The sequence below is a fragment of the Amblyraja radiata genome, chromosome 18 (assembly GCF_010909765.2).
Source record: "Amblyraja radiata isolate CabotCenter1 chromosome 18, sAmbRad1.1.pri, whole genome shotgun sequence".
Classification (NCBI taxonomy): domain Eukaryota; kingdom Metazoa; phylum Chordata; class Chondrichthyes; order Rajiformes; family Rajidae; genus Amblyraja; species Amblyraja radiata.
In genome coordinates this window covers 27,521,115-27,545,082 of record NC_045973.1, presented here as the reverse complement: position 1 = coordinate 27,545,082, position 23,968 = coordinate 27,521,115, and the positions used below count along the sequence as shown (strand labels likewise).

Sequence of the window (23,968 nt, the reverse complement as noted above, 5' to 3'; positions counted from 1 at the left end):
TCTAATGAAAGGCTTTCTGAAAATCTAAGTAAACTACATCTACTTATTGGCTAGCTTACCTTCATATTTCATCTTTTCTCACCGTCTTGTCTTTTTAGTTACCCTCTGTTCTTTACAAGCTTCCCAATCCTCTGACTTCCCACTAATCTTTGCTGTTATACGCCTTCTCTTTTAATTTTATACTGTCCGTGACTTCCCTTGTCAACCACGGTCGCCTCTTTCTCCCTCTAGAATCTTTCGTCCTCTTTGGAATGAAAAGATCCTGCATCTTCCAGATTATTCCCAGAAATTCCTGCCATTGCTGTTCCACTGTCATCCCTGCTAGGGTCCCTTTCCAGTCAACATTGGCTAGCTCCTCCCTCATGCCTCCGTAGTCCCCTTTGCCCAGCTGTAATACCGACACATCCAAAATTACCTTCTCCCTCTCAAATCGCAGATTAAAATTTATTATATTGTGGTCGCTACCTCCTCATGGTTCCTTTACCTTGAATTCCCTTTTCAAATCTAGTTCATTACATAAAACAAAATCTAAATTTGCCTTTTCCCTAATAGGTTCCACTGCAAGCTGCACTAAGAATCTATCACGGAGGCACTCTACAAATTCCCTTTCTTGGGGCCAGTACCAACCTGATTTTCCCAGTCTACCTGTATATTGAAATCTCCCATGACCATCGTAGCATTGTCTTTTTTACATGCCAATTTTATCTCCTGATGTAACTTGTACCCTATATCCTGGCTACTGTTTGGGGGCCTGTATATAACTCCCATTTGGGGTCTTTTTACCCTTATAATTTCTCAGCTCTATCCACAATGACTCTACTTCTATGTCACCCCTCACTAAGGATTGAATTTCATTCCTAACCAACAGAGCTACCCCACCCCCTCTGCCCACCTTCCTGTCATTCCGATATGACGTATGACCCTGAATATTCAGCTCCCAACTCTGAGCTTCTTGCTGCCACATCTCTGTAATCCCCATAACATCATACCTACCAATCTCTAACTGTGCTACAAGCTCATCCACTTTATTTCTTATATTAGGCACATTTAAATACAATACCAGGGAGAGGTAGCTGCATGGATAGCAAATTGACTCCATGGAAGGAAGCAGAGGGTGATGGTGGAAGGTTGCTTCTCGGACTGGAGGCCTGTGATTTGTGATGTGCCTCAGGGTTCGGTGCTGGACCCATTGCTGTTGGATGAGTAGATACAGGGCAAGATTAGCAAGTTTGCTGATGATACAAAAGTGAGTGGTTTTGCAGATAGTGAAGATAGTTGTGAAAGATTGCAGCAGGATCTGGATCGATTGGCCAGGTGGGCAGAGGAATGGTTGATGGAATTTAATACAGAAAAGTGTGAGGTGTTGCATTTTGGGAAGTCTAACAAAGACAGGACCTACACAGTAAATGGGAGGCCTCTGGGGAGTGTGGTAGAGCAGAGGGATCTAGGAGTACTGATGCATGGTTCCTTGAAGGTCGAATTGCAGGTGGTCAAAAAGGCTTTTGACACTTTGGCATTCATCAGTCAGAGTATTGAGTATAGAACTTGTGAGGTCATGTTGCAGTTGTATAAGACGTTGGTAAGACTGCATTTAGAGTATTGTGTTCTGGGCACCATGTTATAGGAAATATATTGTCAAGCTTGAAAGGGTTCAGAAAATATTTATGAGGATGTTTCCAGGACGAGAGGGTGTGAGCTATAGGGAGAGGTTGATTAGGCTGGGTCTTTATTCCTTGGAACTCAGGAGGATGAGGGGTGATCTTATAGAGGTATACAAAATCATGAGAGTAATAGATCGGGTAGATGCACAGAGTCTCTTGCACAGAGTAGGGGAATCGAGGACCAGAGGACATGGGTTCAAGGTGAAGGGGAAAAGTTTTAATCGGAATGAGAGAGGTAACTTTTTCACACACAGGGTGGTGGGTGTATGGAACGAGCTGCCAAAGGAGGTGGGTAGTTGGAGCTGGAACTGTCTTATTGTTTAAGAAACAGTTAGACAGGTACATGGATAGGACAGGTTTGGAGGGATATGGACCAAGCGCAGGCAAGTGGGACTAGTGTAGCTGTGACATTGTTGGTCATAGTGGGCAAGTTGGGCCGAAGGGCCTGTTTCCACACTGTATCACTCTATGACTCCATTTGGTATTCACCTCCTTCTTCTTGCGTATGGCGTGCACAGCCTAAAGTTGTAAGACAACTTGTTCTGTTTGATCTTCTGTTTGTGCTCGCCAGGTTGATTGTATTCATCGAAACAGGGTGGACCACGTGAAGGTTGCAATCTCCCACCCCGTATTCACCTCCCATCTCACCCCAGTCCTGATTTTACCCAACCTTACTCTCTTACCCCTTCTTGAACTTTCCTTCCAATTAATTTGGGAGACTTCTGTAACATTTCCTGTATTCTCTTTCCCTTTAACTCCACCCTTACTTCGAATTTGCCAAAACCCCCCCCCCCCCACTATTTAGATTAAAGCAAGATCTTCAGCCCTCGTTATACGGTTTGCTAGTCGGGTTCAAGTGGAGTCCGTCCCGTCGGAACAGCTCCTTCCTTCCCTAGTACTGGTGCTAATGTCCCAGAAATTCAAAACCACTTCTTTCATACCAGTCTTCGAGCCTTTATTGAATCCTCTGACTTGGTAGAGCAAAAGGTGAAATAGTATTATTTTCCATGGGTTTGTGTTATTCAGTACCCAGTTTGTCAGTCAGTCTGGTTCATTTGTTGCAAATAAGGTTTCTTAATTTCCTAAAATGACTTTGCAGGTCAAAAGTATAATAATCATTGTGTAATTTAGGAAACTGGCATCCAATTTATGCTCAGCAAGTCCCCATTGCCGGCAGTGTCTAATACCCAGATAAGATGTTTTATTGTTGGTTAAGGGATAAATATTTTTCAGTTAGGAAGGCTGCAGATCGTGGTGTTCATTTCTGCTGCTTCTGCTCACCGCAGTACTTCATAAACGGTTGGTTTTGAGTGCTCAGATCTGTTCTGTCCTCTTTAGCATGACTATGGTGCCACATAACACGATGGAGGTTGCTTTTACGCGAGGATGCAACTTTGCCTCCACATGGACTGAGATGGCTACTCTTATTATGAATGGATGCTTTCGCACAACTACCGTCAAACTGATAATCATCCATCCTCGGTACTATGGCACTCCAGACTAGGACATCTTCTGGACTGTTATCGGGTATTATTCTTATTAATATCCCACAATACTCACAGTGCCCTCCATAATGTTTGGGACAAAGACCCGTCATTTATTTATTTGCCTCTGTACACCACAATTTGAGATTTGTAATAGAAAAAAATCACATGTGGTTAAAGTGCACATTGTCAGTTTTAATAAAGGCCATTTTTATACATTTTGGTTTCACCATGTAGAAATTACAGCAGTGTTTATACATAGTCCCCCCATTTCAGGGCACCATAATGTTTGGGACACAGCAATGTCATGTAAATGAAAATAGTCATGTTTAGTATTTTGTTGCATATCCTTTGCATGCAATGACTGCTTGAAGTCTGTGATTCATGGACATCACCAATTGCTGGGTGTCTTCTCTGGTGATGCTCTGCCAGGCCTGTATTGCAACCATCTTTAGCTTATGCCGACCAATGAGTTTTGAGGTCTTTGTTTGAACTTGAGCAGATAGGATGTGTCTATACACTTCAGAATTCATTATGCTACTACCATCAACAGTTGTATTATCAATGAAGATCCAGTACCTTCAGCAGCCATACATGCCCAGGCCATAACACCCCCACCACTGTTTCACAGATGTGGTGGTATTCTTTGGATCTTGGGCAGTTTCTTCTCCCCTCCGTACTTTGCTCTTGCCATGATTGCATGATATAAGTTAATCTTTGTCTCATCTGTCCACAAGACCTTTTTCCAGAACTGTGGTTTCTCTTTTATGTACTTCTTGGCAAATTGTAACCTGGCCATCCTATTTTTGCGGCTAACGAGTGGTTTGCATCTTGCAATGTAGCCTCTGTATCTCTGTTCATGAAGTCTTCTGCGGACAGTGGTCTTTGACGAAGCCACACCTGAAGCGTGTTTCTGATCTGTCGGACAGGTGTTTGGGGATTTTTCTTTATTGTAGAGAGAATTCTTCTGTCATCACTGTGGAGGTCTTCCTTGGCCTGCCGGTCCCTTTGCGATTAGTAATCTCACCAGTGCTCTCTTTCTTCTTAATGATGTTCCAAACAGTTGGTTTTGGTAAGCCTAATGTTTGGCTGATGTCTAACAGTTTTATTCTTATTTCTCAGTCTCATAATGGCTTCTTTGACTTTAATTGGCACAACTTTGGTCCTCGTGTTGATTAACAGCAATAAAAATTTCCAAAGGTGATGGAAAGACTGGAGGAAAGACGACGTGCTGAGAGCTCTCTTGTACCTGCATTAAGGAGGCAATTAAACACACCAGAGCAATTACAAACACCCGTGAAACCATGTGTCCCAAACATTGTGGTGCTCTGAAATGGAGGGACTATGTATAAACACAGCGGTAATTTCTACACGGTGAAACCAAAATGTATAAAAATGGCCTTTGATAAATTCTGACAATGTGCACTTTAACCACATGTGATTTTTTTTTTCTATTACAAATCTCAAATTGTGGAGTACAGAGGCAAATAAATAAATGATGGGTCTTTGTCCCAAACATTATGAAGGGCACTGTAATTCACCTGGAGAACCAGATGTGAATCATTAGGATTTCCAAGCAATTGGATGGTGGATTAATTGAGTTTTACTGCATGTGAACAGATTGGTGATGATTTATTTAATTGCAAAAACTCAAATTAATTGATTTTCATTTTGTTTAGAGATACAGTATGGAAACAGGCCTTCGGTTCACCAAGTCCATGCTGACACACTAGTTCTATATCCTACACGTTAGGGGTAATTTACAGAAGCCAATTAACCTACTAACTGCACGTCTTTGGGATGTGGAAGGAAATCCGGAGGAAATCCACATGGTCACAGGGAGAATGTACAAATTCCAACAGACAGCATTTGTCATCAGGATAGAACCTGTATATTTGGCGCTGAGGCGGCAGCTCTGCCGCTGCGCCACTGTGCTGCCCCGAAATAATTTTTTCTAATTGTTTGTCAATATATTGAGAATGTTTCACTAATTTCTCCTCTTGTGCAACAGATACTACGCATGCCTGTGTGGACATGAAGAACTTGTTCAATATCTGCTTGACAATGGTATTTAAGATTATTTTACTCAATTTATATGATGGTTCTAAAGAATTCAGTAGAAAAGGTGTCTGTTATTCAATAACTGATTAGTCAGCCCGCCTAGTTCATTTCAATGTAAGAATTTTTTTTTTACTGATCATCATAGCTTCACAGTGCAGAAGCTTCACTTTGTGCCATTTAGGCAAATTATAGCCAATTTACATAAAGCAATCGCAGAAATCGGAGATTAATAAAGTGCATTTAGTGACATTGTCTGTTGGTCGGGTTAAGGTAAAGTCGCTCGCATTAGGCTTTAGGGGAAACTTTAATAATTTCCCTGAATGGGTCTATTTAATGGTTTATTTGGTCAAGTGCAACTTTATCTTATCTACAATTTTGAGCAAAGATAAGGCTTTGAAATAATACATTTCACATGTTGCCATTAATTTATTCTAGTTGTTTAAATTATTCATTTTCAGAAGGTAAACCTCTATTATCAAACTAAAAATCTGCTTTTTACAGGAGCAAAATGTGAAGCCAATACCTTTGACGGGGAGCGATGCTTGTACGGTGCATTGAATGATTCTATTCGGAGATTACTGAAAAACTACAAGCAGATCACTGCCAAGTGTATGCAGAGAGATTATTATGATGACTTTCTCCAGAGGTAGTATATCTATATTAATTTGTAATCTAATTTGCACATTGCGTATGAATACCATCATAGATTTGCACAGATCAGAAATAGGACCTTTTGCCCAACACATTGTCCATGCTGACAAAGATCCCCTATCAAAGCTACACGTTTAACAGTAACATCAGGACATTTCTAAGGTGTGTCGGGAGAAGGAGATCTTGAGGAGATCTTGCGCATCATATCACCTACCACACCCTGTGACTTTCTCAACCTAATTGGTTGCCTCTCCTATATAGGCTTCTATTGGTGCACATTCACACCTGTATATGATCATGAAATAGCAACAGGAGTAAGTCACCTCATGTTAAGAGAGTCAAGAGTGTGTTATAGTCATATGTCCCAAAACAGAACAATGAAGTTCTTTGAGCCTGCTCTGTTCCTGACTAAGATCATGGCTGATCTTTGCTGCCATTTTGTACCACTAACATGCTATCTCTTAATATCTAGAAATCTTAGTCTAATTTGAACAAACACACCAAGTAGGTTTCTCTGGCCCTCCTAGTTAGAGAATAGTGAAGACATTATTCTTCTCCATCCTAAACAGCCTAAATTCTGATATACTGAACCAGGTACAAATAAGTCCGGCGGGTGAGAAATCCTCCACTTATCTAACCTGTCCAGCCCTTTAAGAATTTTCCATTTTTTCAACAAGATCTCACTCTACGAAGCCCCAGAGAATACAGTCCCAGTCTATGTTCAATGGCAAATCTGCTATCTCAGAAGTCAGTCAAGCGATTTTTCACTGCACTTGTCGTAAAGCAAGTTCCTCCATTCTTGGGTAGGTTAACCAAAACTCTACATAATACTACAAAAATCTCTGAAATTGCAAAAAGACTCTCTTAGTCCTGTATTCAAATCCTTCAATATAAAGGCTAACATACCCCCTCCCCTTTCAATTGCTAGGTTCCTCTCCATGTTAACAATATTTTTAACATGACTTAAGGCTCTATTAAGGCTCTATATAAGGCTCTGTCGTTGTGTCCTTGGGCAAGACACTTCACCCACCTTTGCCTGTGTGTGAATGTGTGTGAGTGATTGATGGTGGTCGGAGGGGCCGTAGGCCAGAATGGCAGCCACGCTTCCGTCAGTCTGCCCCAGGGCAGCTGTGGCTACAGAAGTAGCTTACCACCACCGAGTGTGACTGAGGAGTGAATGAATAATGCGATGTAAAGCGCCTTGAGTATTAGAAAGGCGCTATATAAATCCCATCCATTATTAGTATTATTATTAGATTTGTAGAAAACCTCAGGATGAAAGGAATCAATTTGTACCTGTAACATATCTTTTGAAAAGCAAAAAATTATTGCTTAAGTGCCAGAATGGTTCAGTGTTGGGGGAAAAGATGCTACAGTAGTCTAAGAAAGATCCCGACACAAAATGTTGTCTGTCTAATCCCCCCACAGATGATGCGTGACCCACTGAAATCATTTTAGTATTTTAGAGATGTAGCGTGGAAATTGACATTTTGGCCACTGAGTCCATGCCGACCATCGATCACCTGTTCATATTAGTTCTGGTGTCTCAGTTTCACACCCATTCCTTACACACTAAAGACAATTTACAGAAGCTAATTAACATACAAACCTGCATGTCTGGGATGTGGGAGGAAACCGGAGCACCTGGAAAAAACCCACTCCGTCACAGGGAGAACGTGCAAACTCCGCACATGGACGGAACCAGAGGTCAAGATTGAACCTGGATTTCTGGTGCGGTGAGGCAGCAGCTCTAACACCTGCATCACTGTGCTGCCCGAGTTCCTCTAACAGTTTGTCTTTTCTAGATATGTGGAGTGTTCTGGAGCGAAACACATAGTTGGGGCAGTTAGCGGAATGTTATAGGTAATTATTAATCTTAAGATTGCAACACGTGCACTGGAATTACCATCCAGAGGGGCCTTCAAGAAGAAAGCTTGATGCTGTCAGATCTCGAGGCATTTCAATTTAAACAGCACCATACTCCCCTTCTCTTGATCAGGTTACTGGAGCAAGCACTCTACAGCGACGTTTCCTTCCTAGTTCATGGAGAGATGTTCCGAGCACATCGCTGTGTGCTGAATGCACGCTCGACGTACTTTGCCGAAATGTTTCAGACAAAGTGGAAGGGAAAGAAGGCAATTGCTCTAAAGCATCCACTGGTAAGACGCACATTGTGTGAGCGGGCAAGTAATTCATGTCCCTGAATGCATGTTCCACGGAAATATGTTCAAGCTCGGCGGTCGTTCACAAGGACTGAATACAGGTGCTCTGCAAGGCAACTACCCAACCTCAGTGTAGGAACTGCAGATGCTGGTATAAACCAAAGATAGACACAAAGTTTTACGGGTGGCACGGTGGCGTATCGGTACAGCTACTGCCTTACAGCACCAGAGACCCGGTTCAATCCTGACTATGGGTACTTGTCTGTACGGAGTTTGTATGTTCTTCCTGTGACCTGCGTGGGTTCTCTCCGTGATCTTTGGTTTCCTCCCACACTCTGAAGATGTAAAGTTTTTTAGGTTAATTGGCTTTGTGTAAACGTAAAATTATCCTTAGTGTGTGTGTGCAGAGTAGTGTTAATGTGCAGGGATCGCAGGTCGGTGCGGACTCGGTGGGCTGAAGGGCCTGTTTCCACGCTGTATCTCTAAACTAAACTTAAACTAAAGTGCTGGAGTAACTCAGCAGGTCAGGCAGCATCTCTGGAGAAGATGGATAGGTGACGTTTTGGGTCGGGACCCTTCTTCAGACTGATTGTGGCGGAGGTGAGGGAGATAGATGGAAGAAAGGTGGGGCAGGACAAAGCCTACCAAGTGATCATCTTCTTCGAGTCCGTTGCAATCTCAGATGTCGTTCTGCCAGTATCTGGCGCAGGTCACAGCTGGTCGGGTCGGTTCAGCCAGGTCCTGGGGGCTGCACTGGGAGGCGTCGTTACACTCCAGTAGGTGGGACATTGTCTGTACTGCCCCACAGCTGCATGTGTCTTCTGCCTGGTAGTTCCATGCTTTCATAAGTGCTTTGCACCTCCCCTGCTCCACTCGTAATCTGTTGAGGGTCTTCCAGGTTGGCCATGGGAGGTCGTGCCCGCTGGCGAGGCATTCAGTCGGAGTGATTCCTCTCTCCATCCAGTCATGGACTCGTGTGTGATGGAGGAGATAGAGAAACAAGGAACTGCAGATGGGGAGGAAGGAGAGAAAGGTGTATGTGGGGGAGAAAGGGAGGGGGAGGACGGGGGGTTTGTTGGAGGTTACCTAAAATTGGAGAATTCAACGTTCATACCGTTAGTTTGTAACCCTCACTGTACAGTTGAGGGTTTCTTTTTGACAGGCAAATGGTTGGACAATGGCTAGAGATAACAAGACAAAAGGTGCGAAATGAGGATAGAAGTCAAGTCAAGTCACATTTATTTATATAGCACATTTAAAAAACAACTCTTGTTGGCCAAAGTGCTTTACATTTGTTATAAGAATAGCACAACAAAACAAACTACATACATATATACATGTAGCCCTCACTCAGAGGACGTCAGGAAAGGCTTGGGAGTATAGATAAGTCTTTAGTCTTGACTTAAAAGAGTCGATGGAGGGGGCAGTTCGGATGGGAAAGGGGATGCTGTTCCACAGCCTAGGGGCTGCAACCGCAAAGGCACAGTCGCCCCTGAGCTTATGCCTAGACCGTGGGATATTCAGCAACCCCAAGTCGGTTGCTCCAAGATAGAAGAGTTGTAAGATTAGGTTGGAAGAGTTGTGAATTATGATGCCAGAGGAAGGAATATAGGTGGAAAGGGAGGGGGAAGTGGAGCAATTTGTAACCAGCACCTGCATTTTCTTCTATCTATATCTCCCTCTTTACAAGGTCTTGATTTGTTAACATGTTTGGTTTTTACAGCCTTCCGACTTCCTTTATGTCATTGAAATCTGAAGCCTTTCTGCTTCTCCACTGCTGTTACTCTTGCCAACCTTTCTGATAACTTTGCTGCTTGGCAGAATCGGACTTATTTTTTGGACGATATCTGAATTTTACCAGAACTATCCTCCATATTCAGTTTCTCACTTGTTCCCTGAAAGGTGCAGCTGACTTGTTCTGGGTTTGGTTAATGTGCATGTTGCCCTCTGGTGGTTCATGTACACACAAGTTTAGTTTAGAGATACAGCATTGAAACAGGTGCCAAGGATGCTCGTTAAAGGTTCCCGACTTTAAATGTAACTTATCCGTGTTCTCCATAGATGCTGCCTGACCTACTGTTACTCCAGCACTTTGTGTCCTTTTGTGTAAGCCAGCATTTGCAGTTCCTTGTTTCTAGTCTATAATCAATGACTTGTCCCAGCCCAGTCATTCCTCCTCTCTGCTGCCATCTGCACACACCACCAGACTCAGGAACAGCTCCTTCCCCTCTGTTATCAGGCTTCTGAATGGTCTTCTCACAAGCTAGGGTACTGTCCGATTCACCTCCACCCCATTAGGACATTGGACTTTGCCTGTGGAACTGGTGCATTTAACGCTGAGAACCATCTTCTGCATTCTTCCTCTTGTATGCGAGTTTGACCTGATTGTATTGATGTATAATATTATCTGAACTGATTTGGTAGCATGCAAAACATAGCTTTTCACTGTGCCTCGGTACACCTGACAGTAGTCACCCCTAACCAAAACATGATAAAACAGAAGATAACATTTTTTGATGAACTTTTTGTAACTTTGTCGGCGTCAGAAACATGGCGAATCTTGTGTACACCCTTGGTGAGGTCTGCTGTATGATTTTTTCAGGTTATATGCAAAACAAAGCATTTCACTGTACTTAGCCACGTGACAATAAAATATCACTGAATCATTGATACATATCCCTCCATTCCCTGCGTATCCATGTGCCTATCTAAAAGGCTTTTAAATGGCACTATCGTATCTGCCTCCACCATCCCACTGACGGTGTATTCCAGTGCCCTGTGGTATCTAGTAATGACATTTGTTAAAGTATCAATTAGAGAACTTCTTCACCACTTAGTACCATGGCATCACTTTATCACAGATATCCTCTTTGTCCTGTCCGTTCCTTCCGCAACTTAAAGACTTGTTTCCTATCTTTCCCAGTTCCTAGAATGGTAATTGAGCTGAAACATTAACCCGATTTCTCTTTCCACAGACCCTGCCTGACTTGCTGAGTGTTTCTATCATTTTCTGTTATTATATCAGATTTCTAATTTCTGCCGTTTTTAACTTTTAAGATAAATAATTAATGACCATTAATTTATCTTTTTCACGTTTTTTTCTCTCTCTTTTTTTCCATAGATTAATCCAATGGCTTTCAAGGCAATTCTGCAGTATTTCTATATAGGTACACAACTTTGCATGAAATATTTGGATAAATTAGACTATGGGTGATAACTGTGGCTCCTTGCAGTACTCTTGCTCCTGAGGCACAGTGTTGTCTCTTCAGGTTTCAATGCAGCCACTTGACCGAAGATCTTGCCGACTCCAAACATTCTACTGAGGGAGGTTCCACTTTTAGAAGTTCCATCTTTCAGAGGAGCCGAACTCATAACTAGTCTCCCCCCCCCCCCCCCCCCCCCCCCGTAAATATAAGATCCGTTAGCATAAAAGAAAAAAAGTATTTCACTTAGAGATATAGCATATAACAGGCCCTTTGGCCCACTGTGGCCACACTGACCATCAATCACTCATTCCCAACACATTAGGAGCGATTTACAGAGGGCCAATTAACCTACAAATGTGCACGTCATTGGGATGTGAGAGGAAACTGGAGCACTGGAGGAAACCCAAGCAGTACAGGGAGAACATGCAAACTCCGCATAGACAGCATCCAATGCTGGTCTCTGGTGATGTGAGGCACAGCTCTATCAGCTGCGCCACTATGCTGTTTCTCCACAGTGTTATCCTGAGTTGACTATGTTTCTATGTCTAATCAACAAGGAACAATTATCTGGTCATCAGCACATTGATGTTTTTGAAAACGTGCTGCGCACAAGTTGGTGGTCGTGTCTTCTGCACTGCAACAATCTTGCTTCACGTAGGCTCAAATGAGGTGAAAAACTAGACGAGACAAGGTGTCGGACTAACTCAATGGGTCAGGCAGCATCTTTAGAGAACATGGATAGGTGACGTTTCAGATTGGGACCCTTTGAGAAGCTTGCATTAACATTTTGTATTAACATTTTGTATTTATCAAAACTGCTTATAATTATGATGGCCTATTTTAAATTAAACTTTTATTTATCTGTGCCAAGGAGATGATCCCAGCCTGCAAATACAGTGCCCTCCATAATGTTTGGGACAAAGACCCATCATTTATTTATTTGCTTCTGTACTCCACAATTTGAGATTTGTAATAGAAAAAAGCACATGTGGTTAAAGTGCACGTTGTCAGATTTTAATAAAGGCCATTGGTTTCACCATGTAGAAATTACAGCAGTGTTTACACATAGTCCCCCTCATTTCAGGGCACCATAATGTTTGGGACAAAGCAATGTCAGGTAAATGAAAGCAGTCATGTTTAGTATTTTGTTGCATATCCTTTGCATGCAATGACTACTTGAAGTCTGCGATTCATGGACATCACCAGTTGCTGGGTGTCTTCTCTGGTGATTCTCTGCCAGGCCTGTATTGCAGCCATCTTTAGCTTATGCTTGTTTTTGGGGCTAGTCCCCTTCAGTTTCCTCTTCAACATATAAAAGGCATGCTCATTTGGGTTCAGATCGGGTGATTGATTTGGCCACTCAAGAATTGACCATTTTTTAGCTTTGAAAAACTCCTTTGTTGCTTTAGCATAATGTTTGGGATCATTGTCTTGCTGTAGAATGAACCGCCGACCAATGCGTTTTGAGGCATTTGTTTGAACTTGAGCAGATAGGATGTGTCTATACACTTCAGAATTCATTATATTACTACAATCAGCAGTTATATCATCAATGAAGATAAGTGAGCCAGTACCTTCAGCAGTCATACATGCCCAGGCCATAACACCCCCACCACTATGTTTCACAGATGAGGTGGTATGCTTTGGATCTTGGGCAGTTCCTTCTCTCCTCCATTGCTCTTGCCATCTCTCTGACATGTTAATCTTCATCTCATCTGTCCAAAAGACCTTTTTCCAGAACTGTAATTGCTCTTTTAAGTATTTCTTGGCAAACTGTATCCTGGCCATCCTATTTTTGTGGCTAACCAATGTTTTGCATCTTGCAGTGTAGTCTCTGTATTTCTGTTCATGAAGTCTTCTGTGGACAGTGGCCATTGACAAATCTACACCTGACTCCTGAAGAGTGTTTCTGATCTGTTGGAGATATTTCTTTATTATATAGAGAATTCTGTCTTCAGCTGATCAGGTCTTCCTTGGACTGCCAACCCTTTTCCCATTAGTGAGCTCACCAGTGCTCTCTTTCTTCTTAATGATGTTCCAAACAGTTGATTTTGGTAAACCTAATGTTTGGCTGATGTCTCTAACAGTTTTATTCTTGTTTCTACAATCAGCAGTTATATCATCAATGAAGATAAGTGAGCCAGTACCTTCAGCAGTCATACATGCCCAGGCCATAACACCCCCACCACTATGTTTCACAGATGAGGTGGTATGCTTTGTCTCATAATGGCTTCTTTGACTTTAATTGGCACAACTTTGGTCCGCATGTTGATAAACAGCAATAAAAGTTTCCAAAGGTGATGGAAAGACTAGGTGCTGAGCGCTCTCTTATACCTGCATTAAGGAGACAATTAAACACACCTGAGTAATTGCATACGCCTGTGAAGCCATGTGTCCCAAACATTATGGTGCCGTGAAATGGGGAGGGGGAGGGGGGAGACAGTGTGTAAACACTGCTGTAATTTCTGCATGGTGAAATAAAAATGGCCTTTAATAAAATCTGACAATGTGCATTTTAACTGCACATGATTTTTTTTCTATTACAAATCGCAAATTGTGGAGCACAGAGGCAAATAAATAAATGATGGGTCTTTGTCCCAAACATTATGGAGGACGCTGTGAATGCCTTTATCTCTAAAACCATTCAGTAAATCATCATTTGCCATTCTTTTAGAATGCAGTACCAGTAATCACTATCCAGTTATTTAAAAAAAAAAGGTTTACCATATAATACCTTACTTTTGCACTCCCATCTCTATTTATAAAGCCCAGAATGCTATGAGCATGTTTGAATATCTTTAAGACATAATATGCTGGTGCACCTCAGCAGGTCAGGAGGACATGGCCAGGCAACGTTTCAGGTTGGAACCCTTCTTCAGACATGAGGTTTTTTGACAGGCAGATTGATGGACAAAAGCCTGGGATGAATAGACAGTTGTAAGCCTGAAAAGGATAAAGAAATGTAAATATCTTTCCCAACTTGTCCTTTATGTTAGTAATAAGAAGGAACTGCAGATGCTGGCTACAAACACAATTCACAACTTTCCTACACTTGAGTTTCACAATTCGCATCCTTTTCTTTAATTTTCACAAGTTTACGTCGGTTTCTTCATCTCTGTTTTTTGCCCAACAATCTGCCTATCAAACAACTCCTGTGTTCACCTATTACTGGCCATGCTCTGTTCTCTCTCTACTTTCTCCACCCCCACCCTGCCATCTGTCTGAAGAACCTATCCATGTTCTCCAGAGTTGCTGTCTGACCCACTGAGTTACTTCAGCACTCTGTGTCCTGTATCTTTGTCAGAAACCGACAAGGTTTCTGTCAGCGAACCTCCAGATCACTATTCCTGCATCCACTTTTGCCGCACAATTTGTACTGTTCCTCCTCATTTTACCACCTTGTTTGCTTCATTCTTGTTTTTTTAGTGTTTTCCCATTTCTGCTGTCTGTCCTCCAGAAGTGTGTGTGGATGGTTATTTAGCGATCTATGTGTTTAACCAGTGAAAATTAATTTTGATTGACAGCATCGAGATGTAACTATATTTTTGGTTTTGTTCCCACAGGCCGCCTCGACATTGAAGTGGAAAATGTGGAAGATTTTAAAATCTTAGCAAAGCAGTGCAAGTTAGAAGATCTTATCAGTGAAGTGGAAAGCAAATGCAAGAAAGTGTATGAGTTTGGTGAGTTCTTGCATCCCTCGTTACCCAGCTATCTGAATTTCTAAAATAATACAGACACTCCCCGGATTATGCAATAGGCGACATATAAACTTGCACTTACATAAGGAATTCTATTCTCAGTCCCTAGTGCAATGAAGGCTGATTATAATAAGTGAGTTTGGTATTCTGAAAAATGCCAGGAATCATGGAATTTGTCAAAATGTTTAAGAAAAAACTGCAGAACTGCAAAAATCGAAGGTAGACAAAAATGCTGGAGAAACTCAGCGGGTGAGGCAGCATCAATGGAGAGAATAGGCGATGTTTCAGGTCGAGACCCTTCTTCCGACTGAAGAAGGGTCTCGACACAAAACGTCGCTCATTCATCTCTCCATAGATACTGCCTCATCCGCTGAGTTTCTCCAGCATTTTTGTCTACCATGGGATTTGGTCATTTACCATAAAGAAAAAACGAATATGTACACAGCTCCACTGCTTCCAGCAATGTTTATGCAGAGTGACATTTGATCTGGGCTTGCGCAGTCGGAATACCGAACTCGCTTATTTCCAAAACGCTGTACGATCACTCAAGTTTACATTGGAAACAAGCTGGCAATGGCTGCATTCCACAGAAAGTACTCCTGATGCCACTGAGACAGTTAATACTCTGAATTATTTCAGGCTGGGGATGGGGCGGTGATTCCCACTTGCGTAAAATCTGACGTATAAGGATTCACGGAATGTAACGGTTACGCAAATTGGGGAGAGCCTGTATATAAGTTCCTTTGCTCATATCTCCCAAAGTACGTTACTGATCATGAAGAACTTTTATTGTGTAGTAGAAACAAGTCTATGTCGCTGGTTGAATGCTGGTTGACAAAAAAAGACACAAAGTGCTGGAGTAATTCAGCAGGTCAGGCAGCATATCTGGAGAACATGGATAGGTGACATTTCAGGTCGGGACCTTTCCTCAGACTCCATTGATGTGGTTGGATTTGGAAGCCAACTCATCAATGAAAATATAAATCAGCAGCTGGTGGTTCAGGTCCTATTTCGAAAATCCAGTTTAACATGCTTCGGTGTTATCTTTCAAGTAAAGACATTAAACCAAGGTCCTGTGAATTCTCGCTGATCAGTGTAAACAATCTTATAGTTTTAAACAAGAGCAGGGTATTTAGTCCCAGTGCCCTGGTATTTATCCCACACCAAACATCACTAATGGAAATTAACTGGTTAGCACAGTGCAGTTTGTAAGAGTTGCTATATGCTTGTGTGCTGTGTTTCCTTCATTAGTAGTGTGATTCTTCCTCTATTTCATTGCTTTGAAATGAATGTGAAATGCAGACTAAAAATAAAAGTGAGAAAAGAAAACGTTTTGATCAAGAATCAAAGCGTTTAATTGTCATATATACCAAAATGGAGCAATGAAATTATTACTTGCAGCAACATAACAGGCCTGTGAGCACAGTATTCCTACCCCCCCCCCTCTCCCCCCCCCCCACCCATACACCCCTCCACCCCCATTAACACCCCCCCCCATACACCCCTCCACATCCACCCATACACCCCTCCACATCCCCCCATACACCCCTCCACCCCCATACACTCCACCACCCCCATACACTCCTCCACCCCCATACACTCCTCCCTCCCCATACACCCCTCCCCCCACACCCCTACCCCACCACACCCCTCCCCCTCCACCCCTCACCCCCCCCACCCCTCACCCCCCCAAACCCCTCCACTCCCACAGACCCCTCTCCCCCACAACCCCCCGTCCCACACACCGCTCCCCCACAACCCCCCTGCCCACAACCCACCTGCCTACAACCCCTCCTCCCCCCCCCCACAACACCCCTCCTGCCCGCACATACCCCCTACCCATATACACACCCCTCCTCTCCACACCCCCCCCCCCCCACACCCCACCCATACACACCTACCCATATACACACCCCTCCTCCCCCCCCTCGCAAACCCCTCCCGCCCACATACATGCCTCACCTCCCACACCACACCCACCCCCCCCCCCCCCACCACCACACACCCAACATGGTGAATGGGACCCAACAGGTCCCACTTTTGTCTAGTAGCATAATAAAAACAAACACAAAAAGTCATTCGATAAAAACAAACAATATTAATGCAGAGCAAAACAAGGACAACTAAGACACTTTGCAGTTTGGAGTTTAGTTGGTATGTGTAGTTTTCAATACCCTGATAGTTGTTGAGAAGAAGCTGGAGGTTATGGTTTTCAGGTTCCTGTCCCTTATTGCCAATGGCATGAGTTAAATGAAAACGTGGCTCGGGTGATGTGGCAACCTTTTGAGGCAATATTAAAAATCATGCTTTTGATAAAATAGAGAGAGAGAGAGAGACACACATAATTAAATGACGGAAGGATCGATTATCAGAGGTAATGGATTGTGGTATTGATAAAGGGAAAATGTGCGTGTACAAAGGGCGGCACACTGGTGGATGTGCTTCCCCACAGCACCAGAGACCAGAGATAATGGGATGGACAGTACCCGTGATGGATGGGGCAGCATCCACCACTTGTAATCTCCTTCGTTCCTGGACATTTTAGTTGTCGAACCAGTCAATATTTCCTCTACTGTACACCTGTAGAAGTTCAAGAGAGTATTCATTGAATTACCAAACCACCTCGATCTAAGGAAGTAGAGGCCTTGATGGGCTACCTTTATGATTGAAAGATTTGATGGTACAGCTGTTGGGTTTGTGTTTTTTTTAAATGCAGTCTCTTCAAAGCCTGGGACTTGGGTAAAAGTTCTGACTTTGGAACCTGATGAAAATTGCAGGCTACAAGATGACATGGCCATGCTCGCAGACTGTGCCCTGCCAGCTGAACTGAAGGTACGGTCCGGTTTTAATAGAATTATATCGTTTGTAAAGGATCTCAATATTTTTGAAATAATTTTCTTCTTCCACCAGGAAAGTTAATGAAAGTTAAAATGTCAATACTGAAAATCGTGAGCTTTTTGATAAAGTAGAGAGAGTGAAAGAGACCATTAAATGAAGGAAGGATCAATTATCAGGGGTACTAGCTTACAGTATTAATGAGGGAAAATATATGTGCATTAAGGGCAGATCAGTGGCACAGTATCAGTATATTTTTACAATAGTAACATTTGGAGTGCATCGACTGAAAGGATGGTGGAAATTTTTTAACTGATCTTTTTTTTTAGTGAAGACACAAGGAACTACAGATGTTGGTTTACAAACAAAGGCACAGTGCTGGAGTTACTCAGTGGGTCAGGCAGCATCCCTGGAGAACGGGGATAGGTAATGTTTTGGGCCAGGGCTCTTCTTCGGGCTGAGTGGAGAATGCTAGAAGAGAGGTGGAGTGGGACAAACCCTTGCAAGTGACGATTGGGTACAGGTGATGGGGTTTTGAATGGTCCGGGTTTGGACATAGGCCAGAGGTGAAAAGACAAAAAGTGTCCATGAATTTTACAGTAAGTGCAGGGTTGCAGTTGTAATAATGAGAAAAATATACAGTTTGGATCATATTCTTTGCAATTCACCTACTTATAATAATAATAATAATACATTTTATTTATTGGGCGCCTTTCAGACATCTCAAGGACACCTTACATAGGTTAACAGGAAATATAAACATAATCAGAATAAAATAAATAATAAAGACATCACAGAAACACAAATTTAAAACAGAATTCAGTCCAAAAACAAAAATCAAAAACACAATACTTATCCCCACTTCCTCTCCAAGCATTCCTGGCCAAGCTTTAGATCAGGTTAATGGGTGCATAGAACAAGACTTGCAACATTGACAATTTCATAAACAGATAAACTCTGGGAAATCTTGAAGTAATGACACAGTAGGCAGATGCTGCCATACAGCACCAGAGACCTGCATTTGATCCTGACTACGGGTGCTGTTTGCGCCGCTTGGATTTTCTCCGGGTGTTCCGTTTCCTACCACACTCTAAAGACGCACAGATATGTAGGTTAATTGGCTCCTGTAAATTGTCAATTGTTCGTAGTGTGTAGGATAGTGCTAGTGTACGAGGTGATAGATGGTGGGCCAAAGGGCCTGTTTCCGCTGCGTTTTTAAACTAAACTAAACTAATGAAAGCTGTTCTGTCATGTAAGACTTTATTTTTTAACAGTAATCTAGTGAATATAAATTCAAATGTCCATACCAAATTTTAATATAGTATTTTAGTTTATAAATTGTGTAAGTAGAGCTGAAAGAAAAAATGTTGTCAGATGGTGTCATAGTGCCATTGAGTCATACAGCGTGGAAACGGGCCCTTTGGCTCAACTTAACCACACTGACCTACATTCCTCATCTACACTTGTCCCTCCTGCTTGCGTTTGGCCAATATCCCTCTAAACCGGTACTATCCTTGTACCTGTCTAATTGTTTCTTAAACGTTGCAAAGTCAAGTTCCAGTTTATTTGTCACATGTACCATAAGGTGCAGTGAAATGTAATTTACCATGCAGCATTACAATTAAAAAAGGACACAATACACCACATAATTCAACACAGACATCCACCACAGTATTCTTCACTGTGGTGGAAGGCAATACAGTTCAGACAGTCCTCCTTGTTCACCCGTGGTCGGGGCCCTAACCCTCTGTAGTCGCCACTATGGACGGCCCTGCCTCAACTAACTCCTCTGGCAGCCCTTTCCATACACCCACCACCCTTTGTGTGAAAATGTTACTCTTCAGAATCCTATTGAATCTTTCCCCCTTCACCTTAAACCTATGTCCCCTGGTTCTCGATTCCTCTACTCTGGCCAAGAGACTGTGAACGTCCACCCAATCTATCCTCTCTCGATTTAAACAATGGATAAATCCCAGCTGATCCACTATAAATCATTTTGGAGACATGAACCTGTGGGTCCTATAATATTTGCTGGTTCCTTGTGCATGTGGAACTCCATTTCCACTCCACTGTCGCCGACAGTATTGCTCTTTGAACTAGTTAGAAAGGCATTCAGTTGCAGCAAATTGTGAGGCTCCAATCCCTTTAGGGTTTTCTGTGGTTAAACTGTACACTTGTAATAATCCTGAGGCTGGCATTCTAAGCTCACAAACAGTGTACCTATGCATCTTTACTCATTCATGGTGGAGGGCCACTGTTAGTTACTGAGTAAGGGGGTAAATCCTGTGATTCATTAATAATAAATCTCCAATTTTAGATAAGACCAGTGCGATTTTTGGACGCAAAAAAGTGCTGATGCACGTGGCTATTATACATAGGTGTCACCTGGCCGAAAAACAAAATAACTTTATCTTTTTTGGAGGAGTCAGTGTGTTGTACACACAAAAAAAAGCACTGTGTAACACACTAGAAGGGTGGGTTATCTGCTTTCTTCTATTCACGGAGCTGCCTATTTTTATATAAAAATAAAAGTGCTGGAGGAACTCTATATGTCAGGCCCTCTCACAGTGAAGGGAATGGACAGACAAAGTTTTGGGTCGAAAGCTTTCTTCAGACTGATGAAAACCTCGGGGTTCCAACCCAAAACGTCACCTGTCCATTCCCTCCTCGGATTTTGCCAGACGTGCTGAGTTCCTCCAGCACTTTGTGTTGTACTAAAGATTTCAGCATCTGCAGTTCCTCGCGTGTCTCTCTTTGTGTGCCCCTTTATCATTTATTTCTCTGGATTGAAATGATCTGAGCTACAGGAATTTGACTTTACGCAAATTCTCCCATTCATTTTTAAAGTATATTTTGAGCTAGTAACAAGAATAATAAGATGTTTTGTGGTGCTTGTTAATAACTGGGTACAGTATATAACCCATTATATAACCCATTAGTTTGATTATGGATAGTAATAGGATGATTATTCAATGACAGAAGTGGTGCTGCTTCTTCCTGCATACAGGCAGTAACTGAAGAGCGCACCCTCAGAGGTGAGGACTGCACAGAGCTGGTCTGGGGAGGCAGAGGAACAACCACAGGACTGCTTGGAGTCAGTAGACTGGGCAATGTTCAAGGACTCGGCAACGGACCTGAATGAATACGCCACAGTGGTTACAGACTTCATAAGGAATTGTGTGGAAGACTGTGTTCCAACAAAAACCTTCCGAGTGTTTCCTAACCAGAAGCCTTGGATGAACCAGAAGATCCGCATTCTTCTGAAGACCAGATCCCGGGCATTCAGGTCTGGTGTCGCAGAGGTCTATAAGAAGTCCAGATACGACCTGGACCATCAAAAAGGCCAAAAGGGACTTCTGCTCTCAGCTGGGGGATGGGGCAGATGTTCGCCAACTGTGGCAGGGCTTGAATGCTATCACCTCCTACAAGGTGAAATCAGGAAGCAGCTCAAACCACAGAGAAGCATCACTCCCTGACGAGCTCAATGCATTCTACGCACGCTTTGATAGGGAGAACACTGATGTGCCTTCCCAAGCCCCCATATGCGATGATGGTATTACAGTCACAGAGGCCAACGTCAGAAGATCCTTCAGGATGGTGAACCCTCGGAAAGCACCTGGACCTGACGGCATACCCGGTCGAGTTCTCAAAACCTGTGCAGACCAACTGCCTGTAGTTTTTGTGGACATTTACAACCTCTCACTACTGAGGTCTGAGGTTCCCACCTGTTTTAAAAGAGCATCAATAATACCGGTGCCCACGAAGAGTAAAGTGTCGTGCCTCAACGACTACCGACGAGTGGCACTAACGTCTGTGGCAATGAAGTGCTTTGAGAGGTTGGTTATGGAGCATATGGACCACTTGGACAATAAAAACACTAACGTCAGGCTGTTGTTTATTGATTACAGCTTGGCGTTCAATACCGTCATCCCATAGAAACTGGTTATCAAGCTCACGGAACTGGGTTTCTGCGCATCCCTCTGCAATTGAGTCCTCCACTTCCTCATCCACAGACCACAGTCTGTTCGAATTGGCGGAAATATTTAATTCTCAGTAACAATCAGTACGGGAGCACTTCAAGGGAGTGCCACCTGCTTTACTCACTTTATACACATGCGTAGCCGGACATAGTGCGAACTCCATCATCAAGTTCGCCAACGATACCAGCGTTGTAGGACAAATTACAGATGATGATGAGTCAGAGTATAGAAGTGAGATCGACCGATTGACCAAATGGTGCCAACACAACAACATGGGTCTCAATATCAGTAAAACTAAGGAATTGATTGTGGACTTTGGAAGAGGAGGGATGAGGACCCACAATCCTGTTTATATCAATGGGACAATGGTGGAGAGAGTCAAAAACTTCAAATTCCTGGGCGTGCATATTTCTGAAGATCTTTCCTGGACCCAGCACACTGATGCAATTATAAAGAAGGCACATCAGCGCCTCTACTTCCTGAGAAGATTATGGAGATTCGGTATGTCAAAAAGCATTCTCCTGAACTACTACAGGTGTACAGTAGAGAGCATACTGACGGGTTGCATCATGGCCTGGTTCGGCAATTTGAACATCCAGAAGCAGAAAAGACTGCAAAAAGTTGTGACCACTGCCCAGTCCATCACCGGCTCTGACCTCCCCACCACCGAAGGGATTTATCGGAGTTGTTGCCTCAAAAAGGCAGCCAGCATCATCAGAGACCCACTCCATCCTGGCCACACACTCATTTCACCACTGCCATCGGGAAGAAGGTACAGGAGCCTGAAAACTGTAACGTTCAGGAACAGCTTCTTCCCCACAGCCATCAGGCTATTAAACACGACAACAAATAAGCTCTGATCTACAACAAACTATTATTATTATTGCACTATAATTGTTTGCTTTTTGAGCATGTGTGTACTGAACTTTTTTTCTCTCGTTTATGTACTATGTTTACATATTCTGTTGTACTGCAGCATGTAAGAATTTCAATGTTCTATCTGGGACATATGACAATAAAACCCTCTTGACTTGACTCTTGAGTTATAGCGAGTGTACGTCAAACGATACGATATGAGTTGCTGTACAAAGCGGGTTTTCTAACTAGCAGCATAATTGGGGCTCATGGACATTTCTCTGGAATGAACTGTCACATAACCCAGGGACAAAAACCTGTATCTCTGTTTCTAAATAGATGGTTTTAACCTATTTCTGCTCTTTCCCAGGTTGGTTTTGGTGAGCTGCCATTTGACAGTACAGACAACTTTAGCAACTACCCGGATCTGAGTTTCAGAGTAGAAGGCTACATCTTCCTTTGTCACAAGGTCTGTATGTTAAGGGCCTGTCCCACTTAGGCTATTTTTTTAGGTGACTACAGGTGACTAGGCTGTCTCCACATGGTCGCTGGGGTGACGCCTGTATGGTCGTGAATTGTCTCCTCAGTCGCCCAAAGAGTCGTAGCGTCTTTCTGGTCGCCGCTGGATTTTCAACATGTTGAAACATTTTCGGAGACAGTTGGCGACAGTGGGTTTGACGCCAATGAGCGTAGCTTGACTTCTCCTGACGTAGGTGCTGCCATAGTTGTCGCCAGGTTAACGTAGGTTGTCGCTGGTGCTGACTCTGTTTATTTTTTTTGTTAAAGTAATGATTCTATTTCAAACTTTATGTCGAAGAGGGGTCCAGTCGCCAGTTTCTCGGTGACCTGCTACAACTATGACCGTCGCCGGCAGTCGCATAAAAATAGCCGAAGTGGGACAGGTCCATAAGTGTTTATTTTAAATACAGTACAGTACAAAGACTGGTCCTTCAGCTCACCATGTTCCCGCTGACCATCAACCCTCCGTTTACTCTCATCTGACATTAATCCAATTTTGTGTTTAGTTGGAACCATGGACCTATACAGCATGGAAACAGGCCCTTCGGCCCATCACCTCCCAAGCTGACCAAGTTGACTTACTAGCCTAGTCTCATTTGGTCATATCCCTCCAAACCCATCCAATTTAAAAAGGGCATAACTGGAGATGAAAGATGGCAAAACCGAGGCACCTGAGTTTCAGAAATTCGACCACGCAAATTCTCCCATTCATTTTTAAAGCATTTTTTTTAAGCTAGTAACAAGAGTAATAAGGTAGACACAAAATGCTGGAGTAACTCAGGCAGCATCTCTGGAGAGAAGGAATGGGTGACGTTTCGGGTCAAGATCCTTCTTCAGACTGATGTCAGGGGAATGG

At 43.0% G+C, this 23,968-nt stretch overlaps 1 protein-coding gene across 6 annotated transcripts in view; it reads left to right on the top strand.

The window, feature by feature from the left end:
- abtb1 (ankyrin repeat and BTB domain containing 1) overlaps positions 1-23,968 on the top strand; it is a 56,054-nt gene that overhangs the window by 17,957 nt on the left and 14,129 nt on the right. For 5 of the 6 annotated variants that reach the window (XM_033036987.1, XM_033036985.1, XM_033036988.1 and 2 more), the window contains 7 exons: positions 5,157-5,212; positions 5,708-5,852; positions 7,857-8,016; positions 11,141-11,186; positions 14,789-14,905; positions 17,640-17,755; positions 22,964-23,062. In XM_033036987.1, coding sequence (XP_032892878.1) covers positions 5,157-5,212; positions 5,708-5,852; positions 7,857-8,016; positions 11,141-11,186; positions 14,789-14,905; positions 17,640-17,755; positions 22,964-23,062 — 739 coding nt within the window. Of the gene's footprint in view, positions 1-5,156; positions 5,213-5,707; positions 5,853-7,662; positions 7,721-7,856; positions 8,017-11,140; positions 11,187-14,788; positions 14,906-17,639; positions 17,756-22,963; positions 23,063-23,968 lie in introns of those variants that run through there. The other variant, XM_033036989.1, reaches the window with a different exon arrangement.